General features: G+C 39.7%; 1 protein-coding gene across 5 annotated transcripts; it reads right to left on the bottom strand.

Moving 5' to 3' along the window:
- Positions 1-4,083: 4,083 nt before the first annotated feature.
- LOC125705016 (pyrin-like) lies at positions 4,084-22,309 on the bottom strand. Of its 5 annotated transcripts, XM_048971327.1 has the most exons (10): positions 21,670-22,309; positions 20,660-20,734; positions 20,338-20,427; positions 8,604-8,714; positions 8,071-8,127; positions 7,888-7,968; positions 7,266-7,286; positions 7,105-7,131; positions 6,991-7,017; positions 4,084-6,825 (listed from the first exon to the last, which is right to left on the bottom strand). In XM_048971327.1, exons 1-10 carry the CDS (start codon positions 21,863-21,865, stop codon positions 6,278-6,280), a joined length of 1,233 nt encoding a protein of 410 aa, XP_048827284.1. In that variant the 5' UTR covers positions 21,866-22,309; the 3' UTR covers positions 4,084-6,277. The 5 variants fall into 5 exon arrangements, with proteins under 5 accessions (XP_048827284.1, XP_048827285.1, XP_048827286.1 ...); XM_048971328.1 differs by lacking the exons at positions 20,338-20,427; positions 20,660-20,734; positions 21,670-22,309 and adding exons at positions 8,983-9,072; positions 10,392-10,818; XM_048971329.1 differs by lacking the exons at positions 20,338-20,427; positions 20,660-20,734; positions 21,670-22,309 and adding exons at positions 8,983-9,072; positions 10,416-10,818.
- Between the last annotated feature and the right edge of the window lie 450 nt (positions 22,310-22,759).

Raw genomic sequence — 22,759 nt, 5'->3', positions numbered from 1 at the left:
TCACAGCCACACATTCCTATGAAGGAATGGCTAAATCCCTAAAGAAACTATTGAACAGCAAGTGAGAGGAGAAAAGATATATGTAAAAATGCTTGAATGCATTATTAATTTCTAGAGGATCTGCTCGTAATAATGAGACCTTGTTTGCATCAGTAGTTCAGTAGTGTGTTGAGACACTAGAAATTCGTACTCTGCTTGTATCGTTAGGTGCTCCTTGTAAACATCGGCAGATGGGGAGAAACACATCGATTGTCAAGATCTGCTTCACGCTGTGTTAAATATGCCATCTTCTCCTTCCACAGCTCTCTATCATTGCTTATATATAAGATAATCTGCCCTCTAGTATCGGTCTGCAAGGTTTCCGGCAATATGGAAACAGATGCATCTGGAGATTTATTTAAATAAAGAAAATTGTCAATTTGTTTTGAAATAAAATCAACAAAGTCTCCGTCAAAAAGCAACTGAGTGTTTAACAGTTAAGGACGCCATGTTCTAACAAAATTTTCAAGAACACTGGAGCATGATCTGAGAAAGCTATTTTATCATAGCTGCTCAGATATTGAGCAAGAAGTCTATTATCAACTAAAAAACGTGCGATGAATCTCTTTTTGAGTGGGATTAAAGAATTGTGAAAACTCCTGACATATTAAATTCTTTGGAAAAAGAACGATAAGAAATCGTTTCGACAGATTTTGAAGGCAGAAATATCTTGGGGAATGGATGATCTAATACCAGATTAATGCAACAATTAAAATCACCCCCCCCTCAGGATATGGTGATATTTAGAGGTATCAGGTACCAGTGAGAACAGACGCTTAAAGAAAGTATCTTCCCAATTAGGAGCATTTACGTTAACCAATAGTACAGACGTAATGAACAATAAGCTAGTAATTATGACACATCTCCCAATTGGATCGGGAATCCACATCAGATATGCAAAGAACAAAGGGAATGTATGCAACAATATTGCTACACCCCTTGCTCTACAGCAAAAAGAATGTAGAATGATAGATCTGACCTGCCCATCGACACATCTGTCGTCTGATGGTTTAAAATGAGTTTCTTGCAAGAGCATCATATACTGCATTTCCCATGTCACTAATTTCTTATTCTGAATGTGTTTTTTCCTTCTTGACTTTTGTCACTTATGTAAAGCCTTTTAAGCTGCATTTGATGTATGAAAGGTGCTAGATATAGATTAATAATAAATATTGACGGATTTTGCATGAAAATTAAAGACATACACAGTTCAGCGAGAAGACGATGGCTGAAAAATAATCTGCGTTTTCATGGTATCAATTATTCAGGTCTCCTTCTACTACCGTTATAGCCTTTGAGGTTCCAAACTGTAAAGGCCCTCCCGTGGATGCGTTCTTGTGCGCATGTCCGATACAACTGAAGTTTGTATACCTCCAAACATTACCAAAAAGCGTTAATGTCGTTTCTTAAAAATTTACAAGTCTAAGTTAGGGTGTTTTGGAATTTGGACACACATCGCGATCACCAACCTAAAGTTAAGCTCTAAAGCCCCCCCCCCCCCGACGTCCGGGTGTGTGTTTGTGCGCATGAGCGTGAACAAACATTTACTGAAAAAACTTGTTTATTAAAATAACTAAGACTTTATTCTGTTAAAATTTTAAATATGTGTGTTTTGATGCTATTTACTAAATGCTGCTTACTAGTTCCTATCCGGGCTGCTCCCCCAGGGACAGTTGCTAGTCCATATAATTTCGCACCTAAAACATAATGACAGGGCTTTTGCCATTAGAAAATAACGCATTTGCTTACAATAACACATTAACGAACATGACAAATGTTTTTTTTTTAATCCCTTAAATTATTACAATAACTAAGGTATTCTACCAAAGTTGTAAAATATTTTTGAAGTATGTAGTTAAATACCGCTCACTATAGTTTCTATCCCGGACTACGTACCGCGCCATCTCCTATTCGAACGCTCTCCTTGCGGTGCCTAGTTTTATGAAATTTGCTTGAAAACGTTGTCGGTTACCTTCCATATTGGAATGTTGAAGATGTTTTGATGTATGTTGCTAAATACCGCTCACTAGTTCTTACAGCTATTAAATTAATAATAAACTGGGTACCGATAAAAAATAGTGCATTTTGTTTAAACAAAAAAAAAACCCGTTAATAATACACAACCACTGCTTTTACCATTCAAAACTGCCAGACCCACTTTCGTCTGTAGCTAGAAAAGCTCGATGCGTCCGGTTAAAATTATTGCTAAAAGCCTTATTATGCCTTAAAAACCTATTTAAAATATCGCATTAATAAATTCATGTAAGGCATTTTACTCTTTTAAAGACCATTGATTCCAATTTGGTGCCATATGCTTTTTATCTTGTAGGTCGCAGGATAGCGCCATTTCTACAAACGGGGTACGTGTGGGATATTATGCTTAAATTCTTTATTAATTGTCGTTGGCTATATGCTTTATAACACATTTAATACTTATTTTACACATTATAAAATTCAGAAAACTACTTGCCTCAGCTGGTTTCAATAAAAGATGTGTGTGGGGATCGTGGCTCTACGCACAAGCGCGACATGGAGAGAGATCGAGTCATTTTAACAAGGATTGCTCGCGTTATTCCCTGATTCTTGTTGTCGAAATACTTAGAGCCTTGTTTTATTTCGTTGCTGTGTAGTGTTTTAATGAATAAAATCTTCCATCATTGTGAAATAAAACAGTCAAAACCTAAAAAGTAGAGAAAGTCGACCAGCTTGTTAGTTTCTGGTGTATGTGCTGCTGCCACATAGTGGACAAGTTGGAAGGTGCAGTTCTCTCACTAACCAAACAAGTGCCACCTTTTCTATGCTTTGGAAATTCTTACAAAGTTGGAAGTCTTACAAAGTTGTTCCAAGGTTGGGACACTGCCAGATACTTTACTAAACTAATCACTAGTTTATTACTCCTAGATAAACCAGGAATGCTATTATGTTTTTGTCATTTAAGTTCAATCACAACATAGAAATCCCAGTGTGTTGAAGGATACCTTGGATGGATGAGGATTCATTAGAAACTATGTATGTCCACTAGGGGGCAGCAACCCTCCATAAGTCCCTCTGAGCTATTTCTCTATTCCAGACCTGCTGAATGCTGAACAGATTAAACGAACAGTGCAGGCAATCAGCAGTGGCCCCCTATCCATGTACTTTTCCATCAGTACTACTTTAGAGGTCGATATCTTTCTCAAAGGAAATTAAGTTAACTACTAATAACTTAGGGGGCAGCGTGTGGCTCTGTGGGCTAAATCTGTGTGCCTGTAATCAGGAGGTCGCAGGTTCAAACCCAGCCTCAGCCTGTGGGTCCTTGAGCAAGACTCTTAACCCCCAGCTCCCTGGGCACCGCTACGGGTGGCAGCCCTTCACAGACAACTTCCTCTATGAAAAAAGACCAAGTTGTGGGAGGCGTAAAGACAATTTCCCTACAGGGATCAATAAAGTATCTATTATTATTATTATTTAGTTCAAGCTCAATTTATTTCTGAAGCACATTTCACACAACTACAGTTGAAACGAAGTGCTGTACAATCAAAATGCACAAACACAAACAAAGACACTTAAAAACACAAACACTTAAAGTGTTTGTGTATTTTGATGATGGAGAGCTCCTATACTGAGTTAACAGCCAAAGAATAAAAATGAGTTTTTAGTTTAACTTTAAATGTGGAAAGTGCCTGAGGAATACGCTGGGACAGCTCATTCCACAGCTTTGGAGCTGCAGCTATAAACACCCGATCTGCCCTATGCTTTAGCCTGTATTTCGGAACCACAAGGAGAGACCGATCAGCAGATCTTAATGCCCGTGGTGGGACATGTGGTCTTAATTCAGAGAGATAGGTTGGCACAAGGGCATTTGGTGATTTTTATACAAACATTACTATCTTGAAATCAATCTTATATTGAATTGGAAGTCAATGCAAAGAGGCAGGTATAGGAGAAATACGATCACGATTATACGATCCTATTAGTAGCTGCATTTTGGACCAGCAATAGGCATGCAATGGAAGCTTGGCATGGTTACTATGCTGGAAATTGCATTCCTGCGAGCAGACAAAGTCCAAGTACAAACCAACAAATTTATTTTTGTATATAGCACATTATCACAACATTACATCGTCTCAAAGCGCTTTACAGCATCCCCACCCAAAGCCCCCAGTGAGTAAGCCATAGGCGACAGTGGCAAGGAAAAACTCCCTAGAAGGAAGAAACCTTGGGAAGGACCAGACTCGAAGGGGGAGCCCAACCTCCAGGGGGCGGCAGGGAGAGTCAAACTGGAGAGATGGCTAAGTGCCGAGTCATACTGTCCAAATCATAAAATTTGAGACACAACCGGGGAGCAGGGGGAAGATGACAAGCCGGTGCCGACACTACCTCCAATTGCCAGGCAACCAGAATTAAGGCAGCGGGTCATACATGGAAGATGACACAGGCAGTGTCATCCAGCCCAGTCAGATGCCGTTTCATCTTCACCGTCTTTTCCTTAATTAGGCATATCATACTTTCAAAAAGTGCTATTAAGGTCCCTTCTGGTGTCATCGCGGACCTGTCAGTCTCCAAGTCGAGTACTATCCCATCCCAACTACCTAGCTGGCCAGCTTGCAAGCTAGCACCTTGTAGGTGCCCACAGGCATCTTACGTTAGCAAGATAAGTTTGGTGATAATTAATGCAGCTAGCGAATTACTTACATAAAAACCTATTACTTGGGGGCGCAATAAGTTATCGGATTGACTAGTAAACGACAAGAAACATAAATAACACAATCAACGAAAATCTGCTGCCAAGTCAGTACTTGTATTTCCCGCTTGCTCCATTTTGGACAGCAATTAGACGAACTCTATCGGCACTTTAAAATACGTGTTTTGGAACTGAATTTTGGAAGCCGAATATTTTTGTACTGAATATTTAAGCAATGAAATTACAATTGAAATGTTTTCAGTTGAAATGTTCAATGTTTAAATGTATACACATATTAAATTACAGTCCCCAAAAATTCAAAGCATCAATAATGCAATGCTTTTTTATTTGATAAGTGTAATTCAACATGTTTTTTTCATCAACTACTTTTGTCATTAATTTACTTCCATACAACCCTGACATGTGGTCAATCTGACACTGGAGACAGTGGGAAGAATTTCATCCTCATAGGTAATTGACTTTTTTTATTTTCATCCATCCATCCATTTTCCAAACCGCTTATCCTACTGGGTCGTGGGGGGTCCGGAGCCTATCCCGGAAGCAATGGGCATGAGGCAGGGAACAACCCAGGATGGGGGGCCAGCCCATTGCAGGGCACACTCACACACCATTCACTCACACATGCACACCTACGGGCAATTTAGCAACTCCAATTAGCCTCAGCATGTTTTTGAACTGTGGGGAGAAACTGGAGTACCCGGAGGAAACTCCACGACGACATGGGGAGAACATGCAGACTCCACACACATGTGACCCAGGCAGAGACTCGAACCTGGGTCCCAGAGGTGTGAGGCGACAGTGCTAACCACTGCACCACCATGCCGCCCCACTTTTTTATTTTTTCGTTTTGAATTGTAATACTGTGTTTTTGCTTGAAAGAATAACTCATTATTGGACAATATGCAAAGAGGATGAAAAATCTGCCATTTTCTCCATCCATTACTACAGTCCTCCTTCACGAGTAGGACCTGGTCACCTTATGGACCATACTTATCTAAGTGTTTTTAAGAATTTTAGGTCTTCAGAACCACTGCTGATGAAATTAGCATTTGTCTGCCTGTATTTTTGGCATAATGTAGCTATTTCAAAATTATGCTTTTCAGAGGACTGCTTTTGTAGTCAAGACAATAAGGACATATCACACTGATCTAAAGTCACCTCACTTTATATAAAGTATATACATAAAAAATCAAAAAAGAACAAGAAAAAAAAATTGTAAATCACTTTCTCAAGCTCCTTCTGATCACAGCCTGAATCATAAGGTGTTTCTTCCCTTAGAAAGGTAATTCATGAAAAAGCAAATTAACAGCAATCAAAATATGTTGCAAAATATATCAATACATATCAAAATATATCACAGAGAGGAGAGGCTGACCATGGGCACAGAAAGCACCTGAACAACAGAGGATCATGTACACAAGTCATATCCATGTGTCTGTTTGCTTTTCAAAAACTCAGATACAACCTTCTGCTTCTTTTTCTAAAATGTCGAAGTCTCCTCACCTCGAAATATACGTTTCTGTGTGATTAAAATCTAAAGTGCACGTAAGTGACTTATTTTTGGTGAACATTGATGGGAGTGATGATCAGTGGCGATGTGTTTTTGCCGTCATCATTCAGGCCCGGTCGCAGGAAAGGATGTAGCTCTTCGGTGAAATTACATCCAGAGAAGGAGTAGATATGAGTCCTGCTGTCCACACTGTAAAAGGAGACCTGCCCCATCCCATAATCCACATACACCCCCACCTTCTGGGGCCTCTCCCTCAAGGAAAGAAGGACAGGGGACTCACTGTTAGCCTTGTACATCCCATCTTTCAGAATTATGGTCCAGAATCCAGTGTCAGGTCGAAATAATAGAGACCCCTTTCTTGAGACTGTCCCCTTCACCACGCCTAGAGTCCAGTCTATCTTGTGTTTCACTTCAACCTCCCAGTAATGCCTGCCGGAAGAGAAGCCCTCCTTTCCAAGGACACTGACGACAAAATCAAACCTCTTTGGGTTCTCAGGAAATGCCTGTCGATTCTCCCCAAGTCTCACTGATTTCCGGTCCCCAGAGATGATGAGTTTAGGATGAGCTGTACTGGGATCGAGATTCACATCAACTATGGAGGTAAGAAGATCATAATTTGGCTTCTTGCTAAAAAAACCTTTTATACATACTGTATTTATTTCAGTTTTACATATATGGAAAATATAACGGCATTAAACCGATTCTGAAAACAACACAAATATCCAGTACCACAGAAAAACATCAAAACAAACTCTACCTGCTGCTTGGCGAATCCAGCTCCACACTAAAAATGATAATGTGTTTGATTACTTTCAGAGTGCAATATCTGAATAACGAATAGAAAATAGGTATTTTTAATATATAGAGTTACCTGGTTTCATGATGATGCCTGTCCTCACTACAAGAAAGCAAAATATTTTTATTTATAAATACTAAATGTTCAGTTCTAAATGAATTTCATATAAAGCACAAAATGCAGTGGTATTTCAGTACAAGTCTCAAGCAAACAATACATAAATAAATCCCACTCACTTGATATTTCTGACATCTTATCTAAAAAGAAAGCGAAGAGTTAATGTTCGAATTTCACAGAAATTGAAGCTTTCAGCTCATCATTACCATCATAAGAATCCAAAGAACTCTGCTTACAGGGTAACACCAGACTGGTCCATCCATGTAACAGGATAGTTATTAAATTACAATAAAAACCTACATGAAACTTCCCACTTTGGGGTACAATTCCACACGCAATACCACAATACCTACTGCTAGCTACACTTGGCTTTATTCAGTGAGTTTACATTTATAATCTCTTGCATGTTGCACCCAACTGTGTTTTTTCACTACCACCTTTTTCACAATGTCTAATTATCAGTTATGGCCAAAATGATACTTCATGAAACATTTGCTGTATTTTCTCACCCCACTAGATGGTGGAGTCTAGTGGAGTCAAAAATACCTCAAATGGTTCACTTGGCATCGTTTTGGTCATTACTATTAATTATTAAGTTAATTCTGTCTGTGTACTGTGTGCTAATACTACGAAACAGCATCAGTGATGAATTATACTGTTTTATAATTAATTAATAACACCGATGACTGGTGCTGTTAACACAGACCCATCATGCTCCACTGTAAGTGACAGCACACTTACTTGCATGGCGGGTTACATTGGCAGCACACATTAGCAAAGAGGAGCAAAAATCTTCCATGTCACGTAGCTCCCCCTGTAGGTCTGTCACAAAAATGCAAAGTATTACATTTACTTATTCACGCAGAAGACAAATTTTGTTGTTGTACAGTGGTGTGTCAACAATGATGACTAATTTCTTCTTACCAGATATTACCTTGGTGTTCATTCCCAGTTTCACCTCATTTTCACTTTTCTGTTGAGCTGAAAAATGGTACAATTAAGTGGGGAAAATGAACGATGTGATCTGGATGAAGAAGGAAGGAGGAAAGAACTTATAGTCCCAGTCATGCTTACACTCTCACAGTCACAGTTCCTGTCCCAGCCATCACAGTCACAGATGCAGTTGCAGTCCCACAGTAATGGTCCCTGTCACAGTTCCACTCCCACGGTCACAGTTCCATGTTCTAACCATGTTATCATGGTTCTATATTTCCACTCACGGGAGAATCAGAGACTACTTACTCTGCTACCGAAAGCATTTTTCAATGCTGAGGCACAAAAAATGGAGCAAAAACTGAACTCTGATGTTTAGCATGCAGTGGAGGGATTTACTCTTCCCTAGCAATGACAAACACCTGCCTTTGAAATTTCATCTTATATAAGAGCATTATGGCAAAAAACAGTGTAAATGCAGATTTTCACCAGCTCTGTGAAGTTCCACTCGAACAAGAACTTACAAAGAAGAATTAGTCCAATGATGCATGCAATCAGGGAGATGGTCCACAAAGAGAAGAAAACAAGTGATAGTTTTCTGTATAAAGATTCTTTCCCAGTAGTCCTCTTGGAACCTAAGAAGAATGAGATGCCTGATTAAAAGACAGAAATGTATGTCTTGGCACTATTACTATTAAGTAATTAATTTTACTTTAGGGCTTGTACAAGGGATTCCAATTTTAGAATCAATTGATATGAAGTATTAAATATGTATAGAGAACCTTCAAAGCTGAACATCCATACTTCCTGCTTCAAAACAAGCACTGAACAAACATCAATGAACTGCTATGTTTGGCAAGACCTGGTTTAATAATGTTACTGTCTTAATTAGGTACTCTGTACCATGTGACCAGTTCACAGGGCTATGCATGGCAGCGTAGGTTCCAGGTGACATGGAATCCGGAGACTCATAAGGGTTCTCCAGCTGCATTTCTTCATTCCATTCAAGCCGTGCAGTTGTTGGAACATGGAAAGACAGAATCACACGCATGGTAAACTGAGTCTGACCACATCTCCATCATCCATTTCCTTCATACTGTTCTAGACAAGTCCCTTTAAAATGCTAAACTACTAAATAAGTGTGTGAATTAAAAGCAGAGCAGACTCAGCCCCACCCTAAGGTTACCTTTATCATAATCTGCTGTTTGGACTGGAGGCAGTGGAACTAAGTCTTAGTTACATACTATACTCATGTTAACTCATCATTAATGAATCATGATGCATGTTTTATCAACAGTTACTATGTTTGTAACTATATCTGTTAATTCTGCAATCCTTTTTGAACCACTGAAGGACTTACTGAAGGAATAAGTAATGAATTACATAAGTGAAATACTGATCTCATGTTTGTTCATCATTATTTCAATTCAGTTTTGTTTGTACAGTATAGCGCACTTTCACAAGCGCTTTACATTATCCCTACCCAAAGTCCTCAGTGAGCAAGCCAGCAGTGACAGGGGCAAGGGAAAACTCCGTAGAAGGAAGAAACCTTGGGAGGAATCAAACTCAAATGGGGAGCCCATCCTCCAGGGGCCAGCAGAGGAAGTCAAATGAACAAGATAAAATCCTAATTTACAAACATCGTTTACCTTAAATAGCAATTGCATTTCTTCATGATTTGCACTTCAATAGTTACTGAGTTATTACTACGCATTTGTGCCCCGTCAGTAAAGTGTTACTAAATATTTAAATATCCACAATTTCATACATCCTTAACTGTTTATCCAGTGCAGGGTCACCGTGAAACCAAAGTCTATCGCAGGAAGCACAGGGCACAAAGCAAGGAACGCCCAAGGCAGGATGTCAGTCCATCACAGCCCCCCGAACACGATAAGAAGTTGAAAGATGGATGTACATACAGCAAAATCCTTGTAACTTAAAAGTGACCAAACTGAATAAAGTAGTAATAGCCAGGGATTGACAACTGGAATGCAAATATACCACAATTTCTAGTCATAACAGCGCAAATGCATATATTTATTTTGTGTATTTATACTGTTACAAGAATTTTAACCTCCATAAGGTGAAGGTGTGCTTATCAGTCACTGTTAATAATCTTAAAATATATACTTCAGTATTGTTCATGTGTGGAAAAATGTCTGACTTAGCTAATTGAATTTCAATGTTCAGAATAATTGACCACTAATATAAAGTACATAAAAAAATTAATTTTGTAATGTTAGTTACGCTAATAAAAATTACTTTTTAATAAGACAATCAAAAACATAGGACGACTGCATTTAGTTGAGTACCTGTTGAATTGTCTCTGGAATTACCTTCTTGCTTAATCGGCATCACTGTCTCGGGGTGAGTGGAATCATCTCCCTGAATAAAAGCTGTGTTCATTATTATACAATCATTTTCGGGAAAACTTCTGGAAGCGTTAATAGAAAATTCACGCTGCATCTTCTCTTGACAAACGTGTCCTTTTACTCTAATCTGTCTGATCTTCTCTTGTTTTCCTCTTTCTTCCTGTTTGCGGGCGTTTTCTGATGGAGCTGACGAGATAGAGGGTCCGTGTACGTCAGTATAATCCGTTTATCAACTTTAGACGGAAAAACGGGTCGTTTTCTCCATTTCGACTAGACCAATTCTAAAGGGAAAATTGGAACACGGCTTCTTTCGCGTTTATTAGTTGTCTATCTGAAGAGGTCAGAATACTCCTCGTATACCGTTTGCATGGAGATGGGCGAGGTTATTGGTGTGCCTTCTGTCATTGGCCAGGTACATCGCGAAGACCACGCCTCCCACAAGATAGTTACAGAATAAGAGTTTCGGGTCTCCCCCTCTCAGGGGTATCTGAGTCTCTTAATGCTGTCATTGAGAAATTCCTAGCTCGCCTGTGAATTAAAGCAGTCTTTAAAACAAAGATGACGTTTCGATCATGCTTCAATCACACGGTGTATTAACATTACATCTTAAAAACTGGGGTCTACGGAGCCCGCAAAGTCCCGAAAAATGGTATAAGTTTTATCTTGTGCGCACAAAAAAAATTAGCAAAAAAAATGTGCAATAAACAATCTCTAAATGTTGTGCACTATCCCATAATGAACTGTTTAAAACACAATATACTTGTTTTAGTCTGAATTAAGGACAATGTTTTAGCCAAACTTTGCCGTGGCCCTAACCATAAAACATTTAATTAGCATATTTCTCATATAGCCTGTGACATAATCTCATTCATTGTAAGACGCATTCATTTTCATTAATCCATTTGCTTACATTCATTCATTCTTGTCCTTGTATGTAAAGCGACCTTGAGTATGACAAAGGCATCATAATTAATTAACAGTTACAGTTTTTCTTAGTTGTTTACACACAATTACTTGTACTTGAGACACAATGACTACAACATGTAACTGATGCACCAACCCCCTGGTAAACTACAAGCACAATTCCTGCTTTACACTCAAATTGCAGTTTTAAAACACACATTTTTCAAAACACTACACACAACCCTCTGCATTTGGCACAATTTTCATGAAGAAGTTTTCCCAAGGAACACACTGTCATTCAAAATTGTAAAGTCAGTTGCCCTACTTTGCATACTAACTCATCACATGTGTAAACACCTGTCACGCATAATTGCAATTGCAATCCACTACAGCAACAGCTACTCCCTGATTATGGCAGCCATCAGACCACCAGACCGAAGGTAGGTATGCCCACCTATAGAGATCTGTCCACTCCCCGGTCTGCGTACCTCAGAGAGTGCTGCCACTGAAACATGGAGTTTACGAAGCTCCACCGACAGCAGAGGAAGATGGTCATCTTGCCGGAGAGACAAGATGTTCCACGTGCCCACCCAGATGGGTCATCTCCAAATGGAACCCGAGTGTTGCCATGTAGCGGGCGACGCCTCAGCACCACACCAGCCTGGATCCCCAACAGGTTTAACCTCATACCCAGGACAGCATTAATTATTGATCCCTGTGGGGAAGTTCTCTTTTTCCCTACTCCATCTTGCTCTCCGTGACACACAGACGTGTTTGTAGGTGAGAGCAAACTTGGCAGTGATGGGCAGCCACCTGCCCATGGAGCTGGGGGTTAAGGGCTTTGCCCAAGGGCTCACAGACATGACGGTTCATTCTGTACTTCTGTCCTATTTATGTCTCATTATATTGGCCATACCCACAGTACTGCCCAACCATTTTCTGTGGACATGTTACTACAGTATTAGTATGTGAAAAATACTATGTAATGCATTGCTATATGGTATTTCTAGAAATGAGCCTGGCTAGAATTGGTATTGCTAATGGCTAATCTGGCTAGTTGCACTGAAATGCGGTTCCCAGCATTGGTAAATGGAACGCAACATTTAATGTAGTTTTTCTGCCTGATGCTAGGTCCTGTCTGTATTTTTGATGTTGTCTCACTAGGTATTTCTACCTTCTCTGTGGATCAGCATTGTATTGATCATGATATAGCCTTAATCTGCAGCCCTTAATGGTGGATTTGCTCCCTGTAAATGTTTTCACAATGTACAATTGTTTAATACCATCACCTTCAGTAAACTGGTTACTACACCCTAACTTCTCAGTCTTCTTACTGCTTTTCAGTCCTGTTACTCTTTATATGAGTTTTTAGCATAAAATTAGCAAGTACATGAACCATAGCCGCATGTCATCAAAGCTAGGGTAACCGGAACAGCCTGCCCTGCTGGGCGGAGAGTGGGCAGGAGCAGGGAGTGGCCCAGCTGAAGGGGTGGGGCACAGAAGGGGCGTGGCCTGAGAAGGACGCATAGTGCAGCTTTGGGGAAGGCACCCCTCCTCGTGTCTACAGTGTTGGGCATGGAGGCACTGATTCCCAAGCCAGGGCAGCCAACGCAGGTGTTACAGGCTGCAATGCAGACCTGCACCATGAGGGGGCATTGCAGGGCCGAGGCATGGATGTCATGAGCCAGGAGAACCGGCAAGGTGAGGTGGAGGTCAGTATCAGTGACTGAGACATGCTGTAGGACACGGCTGGTTTGGCACGTTCTGCTGAGCTGCCCAGTTAGTGATTTTCAGCTCTTGCTAGCTGAGTGCTGGTTAAACGCTGAAGGCCTTGTGAGTGTAGCCTGTGATGATGCACTATGGATTTACATAGGCCATAATAAACATGTGAAAGACGTGTTACCCCATGTGGTCTGCTGTATGCGTAACCATGACCCCCTTCCTCTCTGAGCTGGACAAGAATTCAAGTTCATTTGTGAGGGTCAGATTCCTTTTAAGTGTATTATCTCTTGTTTAGGGTGGCCAGCTGCATACCTGTCTGAGCACCGTATGTAATGAAGAAACACCCCCACCCCCCACCCTGGAAGGTGCAGTTCTCTCACTACCCAAGCAACCTTTACTACGCTTTGGAAATTCTAGTCGAGTTTTACAAAGTGGTTCCCTGGTTGCCAGACACCTCACAAAAACCCAACACCAATGTCTTACTTCTAGTTCAACCAGGAATGCTCTAACCAATATGTGGAAAGGAAGTTTGCGAGGTTTGAAAATGACTTGTTCATTGACAATTCTAGGCCCCATACAGAGAGATAGCTTCATATTATTGGTTATTAATTTAATGAATTCATCACCATTTTAGCTGTTTCATACCTTATATACTCAGCAAGGAAATGTATCGATTTGACACACTGACCAACATAAAATGGCAAAAACAATTAAAATAAATATTATGGATAGAAAACACACCTTTTTGGCCGAATCAGCAAGTTCAATCACAACCTAGAAATCCCAAAGTGTCCAAGGATGGATGAGGATTCATTAGAAACTATGTATGTCCACTAGGGGGCAGCAACCTTCCACAAGTCCCTCTGAGCTATTTCTCTATCGCAGACCTGCTGAATAGATTAAACGAACAGTGCAGGCAACCAGACCAGTGGCTCCCTATCCATGTACTTTTCCATCAGTACTACAGCGGCCCATTCTGATGATGCTATGATGTAAGTAGCTTGGCGCTGTAATTCAGAACCATTCATAGTGAGTATTCTCTTACCATTTTCAGGGACTGCGAACTGTGGTGCCTTGACAGTGACAGGATTTCCTGCTACCAGCTGCAGTGTAGCGAAGTGAACGCCAACGTATTCTCAACTGTAACGGGAAGCCATAAAACTGCTTATGAGTGAGCTGTGAAGACACTGCTACCACGGATAAGCGTTTGAGGAAGTTATTGGGCTCTATGTGAGACATAAACAGGCATAATCGGAGAAACTGGCACTGAAAGGCCTCCAAGCTTGTAATCATTGCCGCTGTAAGACTAGTAGCCGAGAGATTTCAGCGGTAATGCAGTAATAACCTTTTTTCACTGATATTTAGACTGGTTCTGTTGTGCAGATAATGATGAAAAAATTGCTATAATGTTATGTCCACACAGTGGCTATAATTTCAATATTTTATTAAATGCATTTTACGTTGGGCCTCAACAAAATAGTAGAAACACCAGATAAAACTGACTGACTTTGAAATAATTAAATGAAAATTACACCTAGCCGGTTGAGTCATATTACATTGAATGACAGTTATCAATTGGCCGTTGATAAGTGAACTTTCAAAGTTGGCAGTCGCCTGATCTGTAAGTGCCTCAGTTACAAAAACTGTGAGGTTATTTGATGTCATTCACATGAGGGTTTTTACTAAGCGTGCGCTATAGTGCAAACACTGTAACTAGGGATTATGGTGTCAGGAGATCTAATGATGATCAAGGCATTTTGGAGCCCAGTATAATGACCCTAAGGGTGCCAGGAATGCCAGGACAGGAATCTTTGGACTGTACTGCAGTGGCCAGTGGAGAGTCCCGGTTTGGATCCTGCATTGGTGGGAAAACTAGTGATTACGGGAAGAATTTAGAGGTGGATATCGTTCTTAAAAGAAATTAAGCTAACTACTAATAATTTAGTTCAAGCTCAATTTATTTCTGAAGCATATTTCACACAACCGCAGTTGAAACAAAGTGCTGTACAATCAAAATAGTAAAAACACAAACACTTAAATCAGAGCTAGATAAGATTTTAACGACTCTGAGCTATTAGTTTAGTTCTCCCCAAGCGAGCTTGATGGGCCGAATGGCCTCCTCTCGTTTGTATAGTTCTTATGTTCTTACTTAAATACACCAAAGATGATAGCGAGCTCCTATACTGAGTTAAAAGCCAAAGACTAAAAATGAGTTTTTAGTTTAACTTTAAATGTGGAAAGTCTTGGTGCCTGAGGAATACACTGGGACAGCTCATTCCACAGCTTTGGAGCTGCAGCTATAAACACCAGATCTGCCCTATGCTTTAGCCTGGATTTCGGAACCACAAGGAGAGACCGATCAGCAGATCTTAATGTCCGTGGTGGGACATGTGGTCTTAATTCAGAGAGATAGGTTGGCACAAGGGCATTTGGTGATTTTTATACAAACATTACTATCTTGAAATCAATCCAATAGCACATTGCAAGCCAATGCAGAGAGACAAGTACAGGAGACATACAATGACGCTTACATCACCAGCTGCATCAGTGCATTGTGAAATGCCACAAAATGAGACTGAAGTGGCTCGAGAATGTCGTGCATGTCTAAAAGCGATTGCAGATGAGTAAGTACAACTTTCTGTAAGATTTTTGTAACAAAAGGGAGCTTGGAAATAGGTCTATAATTGGAAAGAACTGTGGTATCCAGATTGGATTTTTAAATAAACAGCTGCAGTAAAAAATTGTCTCTGTACAATATCGCAAGTCATGCTGCTATTTATAATGCTTTGAATAAATGGTGGGCTGACATAGTGGTGCAGCAGTTAGCACTGTTGCCTCTCACTTCTGTGCCCTTCTTGCACTTCTTTGCAATCATGGGTTTGAGTCTCTGCCATGGTTGCATGTTCTCTGCGTGTCATTGTGGGGTTTTCTCCAGGGACTCCGGTTTCCCTCCACAGTCCAGAATCATGTTGAGGCTAATTGGAGTTGCCAAATAGCCCATTGGTGTGAGTGTGTCCTGCAGTGGGTTGGTGCCCATCCTGGGTTGCTCCCTGCTTTGTATCCATAGCAACTGCGATAAGCTCTGGACCACCCAAGACCCTAAATACTGTAGAACAAATGGTTTCAGAAGATGGATGCTTGAATAAGTGGTACAAGTATATCAACAAAATCTTTAACGAGACAAGGAGGGACAGGATCGATGGGACCTGTTGGCTGGATAAAAGATTCTGGTTAATAACAACAGAGCAAGTGACAGTAATAGATGGGTAACGAGAGGGTGGGAAGGTACAAGCTTTTGTACTTGCATTCTTATCCACAAAAAAAATCAAAATTTCTCGCAGATATCTAAGGAGGCGTCAAGGCAAACGGGTTCATGGGTAGTGATGACATTGTCAAATAAAAAAAGAATCCTTTTCACAAGTTCCTTCTAATCACAGACATGAGCAGCATGAACCATAATGCATTCCATCTCTGTGAAGAATAATAATTATTGAAAAAGCAAATTAACAAAGATCAAAATACTTTGAAAATATATCAATATATCAACACGTATCAAAATATATCACAGAGAGGAGAGGCTGACCATGGGCACAGAAAGCACCTGAACAACAGAGGGTCATGTACACAAGTCATATCCATGTGTCTGTTTGCTTTTCAAAAACTCAGATACAACCTTCTGCTTCTTCTTTTTCTAAAATGTCGAAGTCTCCTCACCTCGAAATACACATTTCTGTGTGATTAAAATCTAAAGTGCACGTAAGTGACTTATTTTTGGTGAACATCGATGGGAGTGATGATCAGTGGCGATGTGTTTTTGCCGTCATCATTCAGGCCCGGTCGCAGGAGAGGATGTAGCTCTTCGGTGAAATTATATCCAGAGAAGGAGTAGATATGAGTCCTGCTGTCCACACTGTAAAAGGAGACCTGCCCCATCCCATAATCCACATACACCCCCACCTTCTGGGGCCTCTCCCTCAAGGAAAGAAGGACAGGGGACTCACTGTTAGCCTTGTACATCCCATCTTTCAGAATTATGGTCCAGAATCCAGTGTCAGGTCGAAATAGTAGAGACCCCTTTCTTGAGACTGTCCCCTTCGCCACCCCTAGAGTCCAGTCGGTCTTGTGTTTCACTTCAACCTCCCAGTAATGCCTGCCGGAAGAGAAGCCCTCCTTTCCAAGGACACTGACGACAAAATCAAACCTCTTTGAGCTCTCAGGAAATGCCTGTCGATTCTCCCCAAGTCTCACTGATTTCCGGTCCCCAGAGACGATGAGTTTAGGATGAGCTGTACTGGGATCGAGATTCACATCAACTATGGAGGTAAGAAGATCATAATTTGGCTTCTTGCTAAAAAAACCTTTTATACATACTGTATTTATTTCAGTTTTACATATATGGAAAATATAATGGCATTAAACCGATTCTGAACACAACACAAATATCCAGTACCACAGAAATACATCAAAACAAACTCTACCTGCTGCTTGGCGAATCCAGCTCCACACTAAAAATGATAATGTGTTTGATTACTTTCAGAGTGCAATATCTGAATAACGAATAGAAAATAGGTACTTTTAATATATAGAGTTACCTGGTTTAATGATGATGCCTGTCCTTACTACAAGAAAGCAAGATATTTTTATTTATAAATCCTAAATGTTCAGTTCTAAATGAATTTCATATAAAGCACAAAATGCAGTGGTATTTCAGTACAAGTTTCAAGCAAACAATACATAAATAAATCCCACTCACTTGATATTTCTGACATCTTATCTAAAAAGAAAGCGAAGAGTTAATGTTCGGATTTCACAGAAATTGAAGCTTTCAGCTCATCATTACCATCATAAGAATCCAAAGAACTCTGCTTACAGGGTAACACCAGACTGGTCCATCCATGTAACAGGATAGTTATTAAGTTACACTAAAAACCTACATGAAACTTCCACTTTGGGGTACAATTCCACACCCAATACCACAATACCTACTGCTAGCTACACTTGGCTTTATTCAGTGAGTTTACATTTATAATCTCTTGCATGTTGCACCCAACTGTGTTTTTTCACTACCACTTTTTTCACAATGTCTAATTATCAGTTATGGCCAAAATGATACTTCATGAAACATTTGCTGTATTTTCTCACCCCACTAGATGGTGGAGTCTAATGGAGTCAAAAATACCTAAAATGGTTCACTTGGCATCGTTTTGGTCATTACTATTAATTATTAAGTTAATTCTGTCTGTGTACCATGTGCCAATACTTCTAAATTACATCAGTGTTGGTTTACACTGTTTTTATTTAATATTAACACTGTTAACACATACCCATCATGCACCACTGTAAGTGATGGCACACTTACTTGCATGGCAGCTTTCATTGGCAGGACACATTAGCAGAGAGGAGCAAAAATCTTCCACGTCACGTAGCTCCCCCTGTAGGTCTGTCACAAAAATGCAAAACATTACATTTTCTTATTGATACTTTTATCCAATGCAATGTACTTCTTACAATTCTAGGTCAGACAGTTCCTGGAACAGTTGGGAATTAGCAATAATGGAATCACTGCTATCTGTTGGCTCACTGGAATCTTTTTCTGTTTGTGCAACTTTAACATAACAACTTTAACTGCTACACCCTTATTCGGCTTTTCTACTAAATTTTGACAATACGTGTGAGGGATGCCGACTAAGGTCAGGCACGGGAGATGATTACCCACAATCCGGCAGTGAGAGAGAGAGAGAAGAACCATTGGCTCAGTTGTGATTTATAAAAAAATTTTGCTCGTCTTGCAAAACACTCGCAAACCAAGTTACTCGCAATCCAAGGTTTAACTGTATAAAGGTCTGGCAACCAGCCTTGGAGGTCCCAGTTCTAACAGTTTCCAGCCTCTGGATTATTGCAAGGCACATATAGAGATGAATTCTTACCAGAAATTATCTTGGTGTTCAGCCCAAGTTTCACCTCATCTTCACTTTTCTGTTGAGCTGAAAAAATGGTACAGTTAAGTCCCAGTCCTGGTTATACTCCTATGGCCCACAGTCACAGTTCCCGTCCCAGTCATAATGCCAGTCACAGATCCAGTTAGAGCCCGACAGTAATGGCCCCTGTCACAGTTCCACTCTCATGGTCACAGTTCCAGATCTGATAATGATTCTATATTTCCACTCACGGGAGTATCAGAGACTACTTACTCTGCTCCCAAAAGCATTTTTCAATGCTGAGGCACAAAAAATGGAGCAACAATTTAAGGTTGATGTTCAATGTACCCAGTAAAACTTAGAAAACAATGATAGCTAATCAAAGACACAATGCAGCATAAAGCTTATAATATTCAATATAATCCTTATAATGCAACATAGGACAGACTGTTTCCACGAGTACAGGAACACACCAAGAACCCCCAGACCTATAGGGTATATTAATAAGCAGAAAGGCCTTCAGATAGGTGGAGTATCAGAGACGACTTATTCTGCCAACTAAAGCATTTTTCAATGCTGGGGTACAAAAAATGGATTGAAAACTGAACATGATGACAATCACCTTCCTTTGAAATGTCATCTTATATAAGAGCCTTATGGCCAAAGGTGTAAATGCAGATTTTCACCAGGACTGTGAGGTTCTATTCGAATAATTTAGAATTTGGTGATCAGTGGTCATTGTTGACACACCACAGCACACAACTACAAAATGTGTCCTCTGCATTTAACTCATATGTGACATAGCAGGGGGCAGCTAATTCAGCACCTGGGGAAGCAGTGCTTGGGGGTGGTACCTTGCTCAGGTGGCTTCAGTGATACTTTGCTGGTCGGGATTCAAACCTGCAATCTTTCAATGACAACTGCGCTTCCCTAACCATTAAGCCACCACTGCCCATTAAGAAATAGAACTTACAAAGAAAAATTAGTCCAGTGATACAAGCAATCAGGGAGATGGTCCACAAAGAGAAGAAAACAAGTGATATTTTCTTGTACAAAGATTCTTTCCCAGCAGTCCTCTTGGAACCTAAGAAGAATGAAATACCTGATTAGAAGACAGAAATGTATGCCCTGGTCCTATTAGTATTAAGTAATTAATTTCATTTTAGGGCATGTACTGTACAAGGGCTTACAAATTTAGAGCCAATTAATATGAAATGTTAAAACCAAAGGACAACACCCAAACGTCCTGCTTCAAAATGAGCACTGAATAAACATCAATGAACTGCTATGTTTGGCAAGACTCAGGTTTAATAATGTTACTGTCTTAATTAGGTACTCTGTACCATGTGACCAGTTCACAGGGCTATGCATGGCAACGTAGGTTCCAGGTGACACCGACTCCAGACACGCATAAGGGTTCTCCAGCTGCATTTCTTCAGTCCATTCAAGCCGTGCAGTTGTTGGAACATGGAAAGACAGAATCACACGCATGGTAAACTGAGTCTGGACCACATCTCCATCATAGGTATCTGAGCAGCAAAACTGAGGCAAACCTGTTCATCCATTTCCTTCATACTGTTCTAGACAAATTCCTTTAAAATGCTAAACTACTAAATAAGTGAGTGAATTAAAAGCAGAGCAGACCCAGACCCACCCTAAGGTTACCTTTGTCATAATCTTCTGTTTGGACTGGAGGCAGTGGAAGGTGGTGATGCAGGTCTGATCCTACACTCAGTGAATCTTGGAAAGAAAAAATAAGACAAGAATAGATAAAGTATAATGGATATTTGGTAACACTTGTGGACACACAAAATACAGTATTATGCTATTATTTATGTATTAACCACAAACTAAGACTTAGTTACATATTGATATTATGCTAATTCATCACCAGTGAATCATGGCACAAGTTTTATCTCAAGCAGTTACTATGTTTGTTACTATGTCTGTTAATTCTGTAAACCTTTGTGAACTACTGAAGGAACCAGTCATGAATAACACAAGTGAAATACTTATGTTTGTTCATCATTAATGAACTGTGACGCATCTCAAGTAACGACTATATTTGTTTATTATTTGTACTTCAGCAATAACTGACTTATTACTAAGCATTTCTGCTCCATCAAATAAAGCATTACCGAATATTTAAATATCCACGCTTTCATATATCCATAATTGTTTATCCAATATAGGGTCACCGTGAAACCAAAGTCTATCGCAGGAAGCACAGCAAAATCCTTGTAAGAAAATAACTTAAAAGTGACCAAACTTAATAAAATATGAATAGCCAGGAATTGACACAACTGGAATGCAAATATACTGCAATTTCTAGTCATAGTAGAACAAATGCATATACTTATTTTATATATTTGCACTGTTACAGCAAGAATTTTAACCTTCATAAGGTAAATGAGTGCTTGGCTACCAGTTATGCCAATCCCTGTTAATAACCTTAAAATATATACTTCAGTTTTGCTCACGTGTGGAAAAATGTCTGACTTAGCTAAGCAGGCTTATGCTTACTGAAGATTGCAATTTGAAAACTGAATTCATTGTTCAAAACCATTAATATTAAGTATATAACATAATTAATCTTGTAATGCTAGTTACGCTAATAAAAGTTACTTTTTAAGTTGACAAACAAAAACATAGAAGGACTGCATTTAGTTGAGTACCTGTAGCATTGTCTCCAGGAATACCTTCTTGTTTAATTGGCATCACTGTCTCCGGGTCATAATCGAATGTAGAATCACCTCCCTCAGCGAATGCTGTGGTCATTATTGTGTAATCATTCTCAGGAATACATAGAGAAACATTAATAGTAAATTCATGCTCCATCTTCTCTTGGCAAATGTCTCCTTTTACTCTCATCTGTCCAGTCTGCTCCTGTTCTCCTCGTTCTTCCTCTTTGTGGGCATTTTGTGGTGGAGCTGACAAGACAGAGGCGGGGACTGCACGACTTGTGGTTTGACAGTATTTGCAAATATGATATTTTTTCAGGAAGTCATTTTTTTCTTCAGAGCCTGGGATAATGAGAGTTTTAAACCAATATTTAGCTTAAGGATAAATGAAATTGTCTCTGTGGGTGGTTGTATTGAACATTTGATTTCTACATTACATTACTGTAGTTACACCTTTGACTTACTGACTCCAAAGAAGAGTATGTTATATGATCGGTCATAATTTTCTTATCTGCAAAATGAGTGCAGACTCTGTGTTGCCTAAAGCAGCGTTTCCCCAGCTCTGCCCTTAGGGACACTCAGACGGTCCATGTTTTTGCTACCTCCAAGCCAATTCGTGTTTTCTTTCATCTGAACTAGACTTAATTTTTTCTTCTTTTTTCAACACTGAATGAAATAACTTCATATTTAACAAAATGTGTATTGGTCAGACCCCCCGCGACCCAGTAGGATAAGCGGTTTGGAAAATAGATGGATGGATGGGGTGTATTGGTCAGTCTCAGGCAACTTTTTAACATTTCTAACAAAGTTAAGTAAAAGATGATTCACTTTTTTCTCAGTTCGGTTTTTAAAAAATCATGTAATTTACTAATGAATTTGATAAATGGTGGACTAATCATTTAGCGTTATTAAAAAAACAAACAAACAAACAAAAACGCAATTGAGCACCAGGAATGAACTAAAGGAAAGGTTTTCAATCTTATTATTTTATAATGAAGCGTAGCATTAGTGAGTGAGGACAGGTGACACCCCTAGTGTTTTAGGCAGCTTTTATTATTGTTTTACATTAAACTTGTGTATTTGC

Source organism: Brienomyrus brachyistius, chromosome 12 (assembly GCF_023856365.1).
Source record: "Brienomyrus brachyistius isolate T26 chromosome 12, BBRACH_0.4, whole genome shotgun sequence".
Classification (NCBI taxonomy): Eukaryota; Metazoa; Chordata; class Actinopteri; order Osteoglossiformes; family Mormyridae; genus Brienomyrus; species Brienomyrus brachyistius.
The sequence above is the reverse complement of the archived record's forward strand: the minus strand, read 5'-3'. Positions and strand labels throughout refer to the sequence as shown.

What these genes read in the sequence shown, in the direction of transcription:
- LOC125705016 (XM_048971327.1), bottom strand. Translation starts at nt 21,865, where the DNA reads ATGAGAGTAAAAGGAGACATTTGCCAAGAGAAGATGGAGCATGAATTT. An exon ending in TCCTGGAGACAATGCTACAG is followed by an intron (nt 20,735 to 21,669) that starts GTACTCAACTAA and finishes TTTCTTTCCAAG; the next exon opens with ATTCACTGAGTGTAGGATCA. An exon ending in GAACACCAAGGTAATATCTG is followed by an intron (nt 7,969 to 8,070) that starts GTAAGAAGAAAT and finishes TTTTTGTGACAG; the next exon opens with ACCTACAGGGGGAGCTACGT.